This window comes from Calidris pugnax, unplaced genomic scaffold, assembly GCF_001431845.1.
Source record: "Calidris pugnax isolate Ruff unplaced genomic scaffold, ASM143184v1 scaffold171, whole genome shotgun sequence".
NCBI classification, from domain to species: domain Eukaryota; kingdom Metazoa; phylum Chordata; class Aves; order Charadriiformes; family Scolopacidae; genus Calidris; species Calidris pugnax.
This window is the reverse complement of record NW_015091064.1, coordinates 1298060-1313886: the sequence shown is the minus strand read 5'-3', so window position 1 is coordinate 1313886 and position 15827 is coordinate 1298060. Positions and strand designations below refer to the sequence as shown.

Here is a 15827-nt window from a genome sequence, read left to right as displayed (position 1 = left end):
GTTGCTCTTGCACCTTTATTTTATTGATAAAGATGTAGTTTTACTCCAAATAGTTTTGACATTTTGGCTTCGCATAAAGGAGTTCATATTAAATAAGGAAGCTACCCCATATATAGAAATGGTTATTTTAAATGTACAAGATTAGAAGAAATAGGTAATGTAAGTACCTGGAAAATCAAGGTGTATCAACTTAAGTGGCTAAAAAGTTGCTCACATCAACAGTGCGTACTTACTTTCTAGAACATAACCAAACTACAGCATTTAAATATGATGTACCTTTTGGTTCCTAAGTTTAGCTGGGCATTGCAATGTGTCCTGTTGGGGTTAGAATATAAATAACATTAATGGAAGTGAGAAAGACACTGGACTTTTTTTTATTATTAAATATGGTGAGAATATACAAAATAGAAATAACTTCATAAGTAATTGGTGTTCTGACAGATGTTGTATAGTAGGTTATCTGGGGTTCTGAATTTCTGTTGATTGTAGACCGTGTAGTTTGCCTCATTAAAACACAAATTATTGTTTCTAGAATAGGAGTTTTTGAAACCAATAATATGCAAAGCAACACAAACAAATATAACGTATCATTTCCTTTGGCTATGTGATGGATGTAAACCACATCATGAATGACTTACACAGTAATGATATAGGGCCCTTGCCTATTCCCAGAGACTACAAGAGTATCAATACTGCATTTGCTTTTTAAATATATGCTTTTTAGCTGCTGATCTGTTCTCTATAAAACCTGGGAAAGCACACTAGCTTTTTTTAATATTTGCTTGGTATTGTGAGAGTCCTAGTTTTGATGTTTGGGTGTTTTTTTTACCCCCTTCCTTATTGTGAGTTGGGCTGGAAGGATGTTTGCAAGGTGCTCACCAACCTTGAACTGTTGCCAGAGGAATGTCTGTTTAGTTCTGAGTGCACTAATGAAGCAGGGAATGACAGCTGTTGGGAATACCTCTTGTTAGTCAACCACTAGTGCCAAATATTTAGGCTTTAGTACCCTTTTCCCTCCTGGAGACCTCTTTGTATAGTCTGTTGCAGCATCCCATGGATACTGCCACTTCTGTAAAACACAGGGGTTTATTGTATGGTGTGATGGGGGTATGTGTGTTTGTGTTGTTGCTTGGGTATGTTGTAGACTTTCAAGAAAGTGTTATATTCTCATGGGGTTCATTTTCATCCTGTTTTGGAGGACGTTGGGTTTGCTATTAGATAGCCCACAAATCTTGGAAAAGAAAATTACTTTTATGGGTGTTCCTCGAAATCCAGCAGGAGGAGCTGGCGTGTGTCACCTTCAGACTGAGAGACTAAATCTCTCTCAAAAGAAGGCTAAAGTATCGAGTGGAAAAAAAAAGAAAAAAGTTTTTTTTCTTCATGGGATACCTATTTTTCATGATCTGAATAAAATACCTTGCAAAAATACTCCTTGGATTAAATATAAACTTAAAGAGTATGTACTAGTTATATTTTCAGAGTTTTGTGGGTTTTTTTCTACTTGGCAAAATCCCCATATTTTAAAAATGTCGACTTGTAATACTGTTCTACGCAGCTAAGACTTCTGAGATCTTTAAGACTCATGTTTATTTTTACTATATTTTGGAGTAAACTTTCTAATTTTTATTGTATTTCTTGGCTGGAGACAAAAACAAGTAATATATCAGCTTAACCTGTCATTGTTCAACCACGTAGAACTATGCATGAGTCTACCCACTCATTTATTCTTGCCAGATTTTCTGTAATAAGTGCCTAGTTTTTAAGTTTCACAACTGAAAAATAATTATTGGTAGTTAACTTTTTTTTTCAAAAAAAAAAAAAAATACAATTTCACCGACTAATGAATACACAACAAACCAAAAGTTACCGTATTCTGTTCTTACTAACGAATTATTCTTTGAGGTTTGTCCTTTGAGTGTTTGTCCATGTATGTGTCGACATTTTAGGATTTTATATGCTGCCATCTTGGAGACCAGAGCATGCTTGCATAAGCAATATAACTAGGACTATTGCATGAGGATCTGTCTCTTGTTGCAAATGAGTGACCTTACGTTCATCTTAACTGCTGATTCAGATCAGATCAACTAGTTTGCTGTCTCTTCCCTACTTTTTAACTGCTAGAGTTGTTGTTGTTTCTCTCATCAATCATAAAAAAGTGAGAGCAGCAAAGGTCTCCCTAGCCTGTGTCATGTCTCTGATAGCGGCCAAGAGGAGAGATTATAAAAACAGGCAAAGGAGATGATACTTCCTCTGGGTATGCTTCTAGTCCCTGACTATTTGCAGCTCAGCTACCTTTGCTGCCTCTTCTGAATCACCTTTGGAGACTTCTGATTCTTCCCTTTAGGATTTTCTTTTGCCATCAGCCATATTCTTGAGTTTAATGCTTCTCACTAACTGTGTTTTTGTTTGTTCCAAAACATGCTACCTGTGAATGTGCTGCCTTTGTGAAATGTGCCTGGGAGAAATATGACAACAAAGGCTTCAGTGCTTTCTGCCTGGAAAGCCCAAAGTCTCTCTGTTGTAAATACATAGTCTAAATAGGATCGAGCTCTGTCCACAGAGAGGAGGTATAGGCACATGGACAGAGGAGGTCTGTGGTGTATTCTTGTCAAGTCCCAAGTCAGGATAATTTAATGCACAATTCAAATATGGAAAAAAAATAGCTGAGAAGTGGGGAATAAAGTGCTCTACTCATAGCTTAATTTCTAGCACCTTGATCCACAGGTACGAAAAAAGTGTACAAACCAAATGGAAATAGAACAGATGAGGTGAGTATTTGGGGCGTGCTTAGCTTTTATCCCCAATGCTAGTGTTCCTAGGTAAGAACATACGGAGTGCTTTTAAATGCCTCAGTTTGAACAAAATGTTTAAAATGTGGTCATTCCAGATCTATGGATGCAACCAATTAAAGCAGGCTTCTCCTTGACTTCTCCTGTAATATCTTTGCACTCTGGTGTTGTAACGACTTCCTCCCTGCAACACTGAACTTGCCTTAATTCCAGAACTCCTGAATGTGTCTGTCAGTTCCCTTTTAGACATCTGCAGAGCACTGAGGACTTTCTTCCTCTGAAGCAGGGTGGTGACTGTCTTATATCCTTTCATCATTCTTTGGTCATCCAAAATCCTTATGTTACTGAGTGAGTCTGCATTTGGTTGTGTTAAGCTAGTCTGTCAATTTAATTCTACATTGCTATTTCCAATAATAAACAAAAACTACTAGGTTCTTGCCATTTAGCATGACCAACTTTATTCACCAATCAGGATTCCTTTTCTTTAGTTATTGCAATATATTTGCCTTATAGGTTTGATTTTTAAACTCTGTAGGTCTCTGTGGTATATTGATGATATGCAGCATGAGAAGGCCATTTGCTATCTTAGGAGCACCAACAGCCAGGGACATGCTGCATCTACAGCAGTGTTTTCAGTCTTCGTGACTTCTACAGCCAGAACTTCATGACAATTTTCGATGGATAATGGGCAACTTGGTTTGTAAGGAAAACCCACATTTCTGTATCCATACCAGTGAAAAGATTTATATGGGCAATAATATTTTGAGCTTATATATCAGTCCTGAAGAGGAAGCCATCCTTACACTTTAATTTTGCAGAATGACCTACCTGGTCTCTTTGGCGTTTACAGACTTAAGCTGTCTGCTGTGTTTCCAGTGGCAGAACTGATTACTAAGGTCACTATGCTGCCTTCTCCCTTATGATGCTTTTTTTGACAACATGCTCTAAACTTATTCTTATCTTTGTTATCTGTTGAAAATTTTACCAGAAATTCATGCTAGCAAATACATTATTTTTTTTTTAGTGTTTTTCCCTCAAGTCTTTGTTTCCATCTTTTTCCCCGTAGATTTTAGCCACGCTCTCCTTTGATACAAACAGAACAAGATCTAAATCGAGCACTTCTTACCGTTTTGCAATTAAAGTTGAGAGATGCAAAGGATTTGGTCCTTCCAGTACAGAGTACCTCTTTGAGATAGTGAAGTTTTCAATGAGATTTTTTGTGTAGGAACATCTTCAGGAATCAGAATGGACCAGAGAGAAAATAGTGGCTGGCCTTTCTGTAGAAAGAGATTTCCTTCAAAATTCCATCTATAGGCAGTGATGGTTTCTACTTTTTCTGATAGAAATGTGGTTTGGAGCCTTTTGAATAGTAAATCATGTGGTTTTGCAATAATACATACAAACTGTGATCTAACATAATACCTTTGTATACGCATTGTGACTTCAGGAGAATGAATTGCCAGCGTTGGTATTTTGAAATATATTTTCTAAACTTTCATGATAAGGCAGGCTTTCAGGCTATTTTCACACAGTTGCCAATAGTGTTAATTTTGATTATATTTTTCTTGTGGTATTTATATCTTGGAGAAATCTAGAAATCATAGGGATATTCTATGGAATCAACCAAGAGACTCAATTAATTAAAACAGCTTAAATAGCTTCTGTTTTGGGGAATGCCAGTATTCAGGACTTGACTTGGTTGGATGCGTAAGAAGCTGGGCCAAATCTAGTGCAGCAGCACTTTCCAATTCCTAGACTGTTTTGCTTTAAGAGTGTCTCTTTTTTGAGGTGTTTTTTTTTTTTTTTTTTTTTTAAATTTATTAATCCATATAATTGCTTTGAAGAAAACTTCAAAATTAATTCTCTCTGTAATGGGGGGAAAAAAGTATGTTCTTTTTTTTTTTTTTTTTTTAAATTGCTTAGAATAGTATGAATAGCCAATTATTATATATAAAAATTGTGCTCTGGTATAAACATTCTTGAATTCTGTTTTCCTTAAAAGAGTGAAAAGGGAAGTAGTGTGTTATCTAAGGTTTCCAGAAACAAAACCTTGGAGTTGCTGAGTTTTCTCCTGCAGTTAAAGGGAAAGGGCATCCACGGGCCATATTCTGGAATCCACTGGCACGCTTTTCAGGATTTATTTTGGACGCTGCAGTACATGTTGCTGCTCTATTGAATCACATCTATTTCGTAGTAGTTTTAGATTAAAGAGGATTTAATTTTGACTGTGATAAGGAATTAATGGTTTTTGGTGACTCTGAAAAGCATATTTTATTGAACATTGTGGCGACAAAACAGAATCGCAAGCACTGCAAACTTAAGTGGTTGTTAGCATGAGAAGTAATTGGAAATAACAGCTCTCTACATGAAAACAATTATCCAAGGCTTAACAGGCTTCTCTCTCAAGTCTGTAACACAATTAACCTCAAAGTTATCTAGTAAAATGAAAGCTCTTCTCCTTTCATAGCAGAAGCTGGTAGGGGTCGTGCTGTGTGAATAAGACTACAAAGAGAAGGCGGTCCGGTTTCAGCTCTGTGTGGCGCAGGTCTTAAATTTATGCAGGATGTAGGTAGAGATTACACATTTCTTACTATGAGTTCTTGATGACACAAGAGTTTATGCCTTGTCAGTTGATGCATTGCAAGAACATATATGAGGAGAGAAAAAGGTGTTTTTGTCTGGCCAGAAAAAGTCTTTAAAACCATTGCCCCTTGTAATATAGGAAAATTAGAAACTAAAGGAACTTTTTAAGGGTCAGGGAGATTTAGGACAAGGAAGATTTCCTAATCTTGCCAGGCATAAGAAGTGATTACCAAGTGTGCTTATCAAATATAGTCCAGTCAGGCTGCTTTATCAAGGGTTCAATAGGCCAAGCACCTACACCTATGGTACACTAAACTAACTAGAGCATAGCAACTACCTTTTTACACCAGTAACCTGCAGCGTTTATGTAAAACTAGAAATCTCTGTCTAAAACCTGCCAAAGATCTTCTGACTGTCCCAGTATCCAGTCCACTTTGCATGCTCTCCTCTTCTGTGTCCGGTGTTACGCATCTAACCTAAGGCAGCAAATAACCTGGGCATTGTCGTCAGGAGTTGGTACCTATGAAATGGAAAGTTTGAGACAAGAATAATGCAGGTGAAAGTATAGCAATATGCTTTTAATCATTACTACATTATGACTAGTGTATTAGAAAATAATACACTTATCAGTGCTAGGAGGTGTTAGGCTCTGAAATTACCTATTTCTCCTGTTAAGGAGAAATAAAATTGTAGCAGCTGTTAAAAACAGAAGGATAATTAAAATAGCTAAATAGACAAAAACATCTTAAGATAAATATAAGTTGTTTTGTATGTGTTCCACTAGTATGTGCTGTGGCCAAAATAATCTTTTTCTGTAGACTCTGTTTATACATATATATATACACATACATATTTTAAAGGTACTTCATCTTACTTAAATAAATGACATTGTCATAGCTGTTACGTCTGTAACTTCTTGCATTGACCAAATTATATTTAATATCTAGGGAGTTAGGAGAACCTGAATTGATTCTTTAATAAATGTGCAAAAGCTGTGTAAAATTTCATGGAGAGTAAATAATTTTTTGAGGGACTCAGAATTATTCTAAGTATCCTAGATTCAGATAGATTCAAAAATTGTATCCTTAGCCTGTTCTTGGATTACCAAAAAAGCACATACATAGCCAAAATGCAGACAAATCTGGGGTGTTTTCTTAGAAGTGTCTCAGCGTGGGGTAAGGTGGTCTGCCTCCAGAGATCCCTGTTGTGAAAAAAAAAAAATCCACCACAAACAACCCTGCTCCTTCTTTTTTGTTAATCGTTTTTAATCGTCTTTCACATACATGAAATAAATTCTGCTCTTTATTCCGGTAGCAGAATCCTTCTGAGTTTATTACCCATTACATAATTCAAAGGCTAATCTGTTTTCATTCATAGTGTTTGTAAAGGATGCTCATGGACAGTTTCTTTTGGATCTTCTGTATTGTTCCTGAGACAATGTCAATCTGAGAATTTTTTTTTTTTTCCTGATTATCTTGTATAGTATCCAGCTGTTTTACACCAAGCAATCACTTCCATAAGGATTTTCTCAGATTCTCAATAACTGCCTCAAGGCTATGCTCTTCTTCTGCACAAGTAGTCTATACATAATATTATCATAGATCATTTAAAACAAACAAAAAAAAAACTACCGAAAACTGAACTCCTGTGCCTGAAGAACCACATGGAGTATCATGCTTTCTTTTTCTGGGAAGGCACAAAATCACTTTCCTACCTAAGAAGAAATTCAGTGTATAGACAATAGTAAAAGACAGTTTAAAAATGTAGTTACAAATGCAAATGCCAAACAGAAGTTCATCCGCGGGCTTCTTTCCTGAACACTCATTCCCCTGTGAGTTCTGTAAATTAAATTAGATGAACTGTGTTATTTAAATGAAACACTGAAACAACTCTGAGCATACAGAAAATAGTATCATCTAGGAGCTTATTTGCCCTTGTTTATCCAGCCTTTGGTTAACTGAGGCTCCTGGTTAACTGAAAGTCGGCCGTGTCCCCTGACAGCCATGTGCACCGTGCATTACTCCCCTGCTTATCCGCAGAGACAGCTGAAACCTTCGGAATAATGGAGTTGTGGGTAAGTGGGTGAGCGCTGCGCGAAGCACATTGCTGTCTGGGGACGTGACCAACTTTCACTTAACCAGGCATGTCAGTTAGCAGGAAGTTAGAAAAACACATTGCAGGAGATGAAGTGTCTCTGTGTGTGTGTGTGTGTGTGTGTGTGTGTGTGTGTGTGTGTGTGTGTTTATTAGCTCTCTGCTGTTAGATGGTTTGTATCAAAGTACATATTCAGGAGAACTGCAAAACAAGCTTGCTCGTTGCAATTAACCGGGGGCTGGCGTGGTGTTTGTGCTATGACCTTTTTTTGTTAGTTGACCTTAAACGTGGTATAAGTAACTGATAAAAGTCCTTGAGACTAAATATCTGAAGCTATTCTTACAGTATCAGACTGCTTTTAGTTTATTCATTAAATTCAATTGACTTTTAGCTGCGAGGTTAGGCTCCCAGCTGGTGAGGCTGGCCAGGTGGAGCAGCAGGACCCTGCGAGCCATTCGAATGCGGTACCTCATACTCTTTGTGGTGGTGGAGACGTGTGCTTTCCGAGAGCAGCGGCAAAGGGCAAAGACAGCCGATAACAAGGCTTAATTTCTGTGGCAGCAGCGTCTGTTTAAATGATTGAGTGACATTCACAAGGCTCTTTGGCTTTGCTTTCTGTTAGGAGGATTGCAGCCTTAACACCATGCTGTTCCTGGGAGGCAGGGGGATGCTTCTGAAAGGCTGACTGATTCCTGTCAGACAGAGGTGGTCCTCTGTGGGTGAAGGAGCTCTAAGGTCATCCTCTGAAAACTCACCTACCCTGTAGCTACAGAATAATGTGCTGTGGTGTTGCTGTGAGAGGAGGGCTTGGGTCTGTGAGCAGAGGGAAGAAGGGCTGTTCTCAGCTAGCAGAGAACAATCGGTGACTCCTCGGTGGTTTGGACTTCAGAGAATAGCCTGAATCTGTTCTTGAATATTTGCAATGCAAAAGAGAATCTGTCTGTCCCTCATGATGTAGGTGACCAGGAGCCTTGGGTATTGCAGTGAGAGGTGAGGCATACAATAATAGATGAGAATCTGGTGTTAGTATAACTCGGAACGGGAGATAAAAAATTAAGCTGTTTGGAGTGGTGCCTCCATCTCCCTTCCACTGCTCTGCAGAGAATGGGTCCAAGATGGCAGCACAGGAGAGACTGTGATGTTAAGGACTGCAACTTCTTACCTACCTCCATGTCTCTGATAAGATTTATATATTATTTTAGAAGTTCAATTAACAGCAAAGAGGGAAAAGAATGGGAGGAGCATGATAAGAGAAAAGTTGTTGATAAAAATGTGTGTTTAAGTGCATTTAGATGATACCTTTTAGTTTAACTTGCTTTAGAGAGAGAGAGATGCTTATCGTAGATTCTGAGAGACTTGAAAATGCTCTGGAGTTGAGAATAACAGGTACTTTGTCCCTGCAAATGGGATCTCTAATATTGACTTGACTGTGCTGTATTAATCTAAAACACAGGTACATGCAGATATCTATTATAAAATATTTCCTTAAAGCCTACTACTGCATTCTTATACTTTAAATGGAAGGTTGCATATTTAGATGTGACACTTAATATTGCCTTTTAAACCGAGTACGTTCACAGATCCTTATTTTCTTTTTTTTAATTTTCTTTTTTGTCTTCAATTTTAGGATTAAAGAGCCCCTCCAGGACAGTGTAATAGCTACCTATGAAGAACATGAAGACAGTGTATATGCAGTTGAATGGTCCTCAGCAGACCCGTGGCTATTTGCCTCTTTAAGTTATGATGGCAGACTTGTTATTAACAGGGTTCCCAGAGCTCTTAAATATCACATACTGTTATAATTTGTTTGGATTATGGGAAGTTGTTCTCTTGATGTACACGATCAGTAGGTGTTGTTTAGGTTTTTTTCAGGATCTATTTTTATTATGTATAAATGTTAAAATTTTGTTAAGAATATCTGTACTAGTATAGACACTTTAATTTTCTCTTTTGTATTTGCCTTGGAAAACTATGAAGATTTTTTTTTTTTTGAGGGGCTAAACACTTTGTGAATTATTTCTAGGGATATTGGGTACTTCCCACACTATTGCTTTATTACTTCAGCTTTATTGCAAATATAGTGGATTACACAGGTGTTGTTATGCGGATAAAAATCTGGGACAATGTAGGATGCATGTAGCAAGTGATCTACTCATTTACAATAATAATATTTTATCTTTCTGATATAAACAGCCTTTTTTCTTAGCTAGGGCCATGTTCTGCTAAGTATTCTGATCATTCTTCAATGTTTATAGACACAGTTGGGAATGGTCTTAAAAGTCTTTCTTAATTCAGTCTAATATTTTAAACAGTTTTTCTCCAATTTTGCATATCCTCAGAAGAAATATTAATTGTGAAGGTGAAACCTTTGAAATATATTTTACATTTTAATCCTTATGGTAGTATCAACAGAGCACCATCCTGTAATTTGCAAACTAAATGCAATTTTGAGCTATGTGTTGTTATTTGAAACAATATTTGGCTTTACCGAAATCTCTTATACTCCCATGTTTATAGAACTCAGTTGTGCTGTAGTATATTTTGAGAGACTCCGGAGCTACGCCGTTGTTAACCTGAAAAATCTCTTTAGTATTTGCAAGTAGTCTCTCTCTCTTACCCTCTTGGCTCGGTGCCATCCTGCGGTAGGCTGACATGATGTAGCAGGCTTTCACCTAAGCACGGAACACCCTTTGCTGTATCCTGCTCTGTGCAATACCTGACCCAGGCATCGGGGACTCTCTTGTGACAAACGCTGAGAACAGGCAGATGCTGCCCCGCAGGAGGATGCACGGAGAACTGGAGATGTGACTGGAAGGCGTGGTGGAGCGTGCCTGTACGGACTGACACCCCCCTTCCCCTTGCCTTCCTGTTAAGGTGAAAATTCTGCTGCCTGCTCTTTGTGTACTCAGCCTAACCACGGCACTAATTATTCCCTGTTGCCTTTTCATCGCTATTAACTTCAGAACCTGGGTCTGTTGGTTGTGGTAGCATTGTGTGAGGCCGCTCTGAAGAAATGGCAAGAACATGGGATGGAAAGATCAATACCAGACTGTTTCCGTGATGCCTCCCGTTGCTATGACAACCATTGGTGTTAGTGTGGAGGGCCAGCCTGCTGCTCACCTCTGCTTGTCCTTACCCACTCTTGGATCGAAACATGTCCAAATGTGATTTGTTGTGTATACACAGCTGCTTCTGTGAGAACACGCTTTGAGAGCATGACTGACTGCCACAGGCCAAAGCATCCGGAAGAGATGAAAGCTGAATTCTATTTCTGGCTTTCTTAAAGAGCTTGTTTGGAAGAATTCATAGGAGCAAAGTAATCTAATTAAATCATCTGTACTATTGTTTGTGTTAGGAGGCTGCCTGTGTGCTCCAGAATGAATGCTTCATTGGAAATTCTGATGGTCTGATTTTCTGCATTAAGATTTTAAACTTGTGCTATTTCAAATTGTCTCAATCTGTAATTAGGCATGAGCTATTCACCTGTATGCTGTAACAAAAATTACATTTCCAAATCAGTAGTGCTTCAGTTCTCTGAATATCAAAATCCTTGGTTGGGCTGCAGCTTTGTATATTGAGCTTTCAATCTTCAGACAGAAAACCTTGTTGGTTTTCCGCCCCCCTCCCCCTGAAAAACCCCACCCCACTGCAGTATATCTTTAGTATGCAGCAGAACTCTTTAAAACTTTCTTCACGTTAGCAATAAAGGTCTGATGAAGCTTTATTGTCTGGTAATGTATATGGCTTGCAGCGTGAAAGTGATGGGAAATTACGTAACAGTATGTGGGATTTGATTTCATTTTTTAACATGTAATAAATGTGGGACAGAGTTCAGACTAATTTTGATGTGGCTCTATTTCCTTTAATATTGCAAGCTTGTACAAGCTGGAAAGCTCCGTAAACAAATAATATCAAGAAATATTTTGGTTTAGTTTTGTTGAATGTGTATAATATCACTCAACTGGAGAGGGGGTGAACACTGGAAAGGGAGTAGCAGGTTGAATTTGAATGAAATGCATTACAGTAGAATCGTGAGAGCAGGAAGGGTCAAGTTTTAATCACTTTCAGCTGTCTGTGAAGCAGGATCTGAGCTCCATGTACAGCACTGGCAGCAATATGGAAATGACCTTCAGAAAGGGAAGGCTTTTGACAAGGTTTCGTACCAGGCTGTTAGAGAAAGCAAGCTGCTGTGCAGGGTAAGAGGAAGGGTTCAAAGATGGTTAAATAACTGATTAAAAGATAGGAAATAGGAAGCAGAAATAAATCATCACATTTCATGGCAAAAAGAAATTAGCGATGAAGTCTTACAAGGATCTGTGCCTCGGCCTGTGCTTTACAGTATACTCGTGACCTTTTTGGTAAACGGGCTGCAGAGAAATATGGCAGAGTCTGCAGAGGATATTCAGAGTAGTAAAGATGACTGAGTAAAGAATTATGGAAGGGCCTTACCCCATGGAGTGACTGGATGATAAAATGGTAGATGAAATTCAGTGCAGGAAATGTGAAGTAACGGATATGGGAGAAAACAGTCATTTTATGTAACTCCTGGGGACCACCAGTGGATGTCTGTTACTGCTTGGAAGTGAGATCTTAGGGTTTTCATAGATCTTTTAAGATGTCAGCTTCATAGAGATTCAAATTCTAATTAAAATGTTGGGAATTACTATAAAGCAAATAGAGAAGAAAATAAAGCATTGTTAATAAACTAAATAATAGATATTTATAAATCAGTGGTGTATGTGCATCTTGAATACTGTGTGTCATTCTGGTTTCTTCCAGAAATGTCTCAAACCCAGTATAGTAAAACTGGGAGAGATTTTAGAGGAGGGTGACAGGAATGATGAATAGCATGCAACACCTGTATGAGGATAACTAAATAGACTGAAAGGCAGATGGTTTGAGAGGGAATGATAAAAGTCCATAAAATTACAAGTGGCAGAGGGAGAGGATGAATAGGGAGTGATTGCTCACTGTCTCTCCCGATACCAGGACTAGAGGTTATTAAATGGAATCTGCAGGTGATGGCTCAAGGCATACAGAATCAGGTGGTCTCCACAGGCGTGCGGGTGAGCTATGGCACTCCTCTTCAACAGCCCCTTCTCTCCCCCACAAAAAAACCCACCAAAATACCTAAAGAAACAAACAAGAAAAAAACCCTCATTAATGTAAAGTTTACATCACTTGAAAGTAATTGGACCAGTACTTGAAAGATGAATCCATGAAAGGCTGCTAAATACAAAGGCAGCACCTCTGGCTTAGAAAATCCTTTTGAACTGTGAATCGCTGGACACTGCAAAGAGTACTGGCAGAGAATCCCTTTGTGCTCGTCCGGTCTTTGCTTACCTCTCTGGACACGTGCTATTTGCTGGTAAAGGCAAAAAATAGAAGTGAAAAATAATAACGTATTCTCTACAGCTTTGTCTCTACTGCTGAGACAGCGCGTTGCTCCTGCGTGTTTCTCTCACAACTGTTTACTTTGGTCCTAAGTTGTGTTTTAGGGATTTCAGAAAACACTCATGTCTCAGATGAATTCCTTACAGAATCTCAGTGTTATTTCTGGAAACAAACTCCTTGGCTTGGAGACTGTGGAGACAAGCTGATTTCTGTACAGCAAGGAGTCCATCACCACTTTGGAAATTGAAGTCATGGTCTGACTGATCTCAGAGCACCGTGTTGTTTCAGTGTCTCACAGAGAATGCTGTTTGTGCAGTCACATACCAGCGTTGGTGAGCGCATAATTGTTGTGTTTTCAAACAAACACCTCTTAAATGTTTTTTTCTTTCTTTGCAGACTGCATCCAGGTAAGAAGCTTTAATATGTTTTGGTTTTGAAAAACTGAATTATGGTATTCCTTACAGTCAGATTGTCTGTGTTGCCACTTGTTTTGTTCCAGGTTTGGTGCTGAAAATCTTTTGTTTGTCACCAATGTAATATCTGTGTCTGGTATGGAATTACACAAATGCTTGAGATGTGATATTTTTATTCAACAGAAAGTGAATTGTTGAAGAAGAAAGGAACTGATAATATTTTTAAAAAAGGTTTTGAGCATGATCTAAATGAAACTGACCAAAGTCAATACAACTCTTGGCCATTTAATGAGAAGCTTGAAATTGCAATCTGTTTCACTTGAACTGAAAATGGTGCTAACTTCAAAATGAAAAAAAAAAAAAACCAAAAAACACCACAAAACACTGGAAGAGCAAAACCCCTCAGTACTGATCTGGACTTTGCCTGTGGTGTCAGCGCTAAAATTACCCTGACCTCTACTGAAGCTCATGAAGTTAATGAACTGCTTCTCAACTTCAGAACTAATGAAAACCGTGTATTGGATGGCATTGGTAGACTTGATGTTTGGTCCAGACCAGTTCTCCTTACCTCATACTTCTTTGCTTAAAGGTGAGTGGAGAGAAGAAGCCATATGATCAGGATTATGCTCAACACTATAATTAGCTGAAAACGGCGCTTTGTAAAGAATCAAGCTGCCTGACCATCATATTTTCCAACTGACAACAGAAAGCATTAGTTCTGTATTTATCTCTTCATTTGTAATTCCCCCCTGTATTACAGCCTGGTGCCTCTTGCAGTATTTGGGACTGAAATTCTGCAGCTTGTTAAAGACAGCCTTCAACAGTATCGTCTGACTGTAGTCTGACATGGGAAGACACCGTAAGGTAGATATGCCTTTGATATAACTGAAGCAATGAAAAGTAGGTAATGATAACTGTTAAGGTCAGTATTTACATACAGCCTCATAATGCTATAGAGCTGCTGCTTGGCTTCACAGAGGATGTTGAGGGTTTGGGGTTTTTTTGCCTTTTCTAGGGAATATGAAGAAAGTGCTTAAAAATTCATTGTGGAGCCTGTGGTACTGAATGCCTTTCTGAGGCTGCGGAAAGCCTCTGATTTCTGGAACAGCAAGTGAAGTGACTGAGACAAAAGTGCAAATCAGTTTTTAGAGAATCCTGGCCTTCCCATAAAGGGAGCTGCTGGGTGTGAAGCTGTGGATACTCTCCAGAACAATTTGCACATTGCTCCTGCTCATTCCACCTGCCACTTTGGTCAGTGAGGAACTAGTGAAGTGAGAAGAAAATGATACAGAGATTTGGAGAAAAAGACAAAGGAGAAGAAGAAGTAAAAGGAAAGCTGACAAATACAGAGTGAAAAGTGAATTGAAAAAGACAAGATCAGGGAAAGATGGGTTTGGAAAACAGAAATAGGAAAGATGGAAGAAATTGGCAGTAAATGAAGTAAAGAGAAAGTTACAGGGATAAGCAGGAAAAAAATGGAGAAGAATTTTTACTTGCTTGTTTTAGTGATATTACAGGTCCTTAAATCTTCCATGTTACCTTCTCTGTGTTAATGGATTTAAGTGCTAGAGAATTGCCGGTTTACCTTGCAGCATTTTAGTTCTGATATTGGGAGATGGCTCAGGCAGGATAGTAGCTGTCAAGTTTGGCGTAAAGGAACGTGTTCTTGTTGATCCAGAAGTTATTGGTCCCAACTCATAGGTTTGAAGGGATTGGGATTTTCAGCTGGTCATTATTCTTTTCAGAGGTCAAGTTGCAACTGCACGTGTGAGCAGTTGTGGTCAACCCGAGGAAGCAGTACCCTGGGAGGCAGGGAAAACATTTCAAGTGGGCTGTTGAGTCACACTAGTTAGATCTGCAAAAGCATCTGCTTATGACAGACGCTGTTTATCCCCCTGTTTATAACTTCAGGGAAATGCCCTATGAGAACAACTCAAGATATTAGATGTGATTAATAAAGTATCTGAGGCATAACCTCCCTTCCACACTGACTTACCTTATAGCAAAAAGAATTTTGAGCTGTTCTTGAGAAAATCCTCTCTGTTTTGATGATACAGTTTTTGGTGCTACAGCAGCCCCAACTTCATAAAGGGTTTTTAGTGCTCCAGCACAGAAGATAGCTGTGGGCAGAAAGAGATGAATGAGTCTTACTAAATCCAGGAGTCAAGCTCCCTGTGAGGAGATGCATGGCAAATATGTGGGTTGCTGTTGCCCTGGAGCTATAGCAACAGCTGCCAAGCAGCTGGGCTGAGCAGGGAGGACCTCTAATGTACCTTCTTAGCAAATTGTCCATTTATTCTGATGCTACCCTGGGTTCAGGATTTTGGCAGGAGAAACTGGGGAAAAGCTTTTAAACGGAATGAATTTGGAAGAGGATGGGAAACCTAGGAAAACCCAAAGATGCCACGTAGTAATCGGCAAGTCTAGATGAGCTGAATCCTGGGGTGGTAATAGACTTGGCAGACAAATTCTCTGAACCATTGCCAGTTTCTAAAAATTTGCAGAAGACTGAGAAGACAAGAAAGACTAGAAAACAGCAGAAATGGTATTGATA

At 38.7% G+C, this 15827-nt stretch overlaps 1 protein-coding gene across 1 annotated transcript in view; it reads left to right on the top strand.

The window, feature by feature from the left end:
• The window catches only part of TSSC1 (tumor suppressing subtransferable candidate 1), a 77254-nt gene extending 65948 nt beyond the window's left edge, over nucleotides 1–11306 (top strand). Inside the window, exon 9 of the mRNA XM_014956773.1 lies at nucleotides 9094–11306. Coding sequence (XP_014812259.1) covers nucleotides 9094–9268 — 175 coding nt within the window. The 3' untranslated portion in view covers nucleotides 9269–11306. The remainder of the gene's footprint in view (nucleotides 1–9093) is intronic.
• Nucleotides 11307–15827: the final 4521 nt, after the last annotated feature.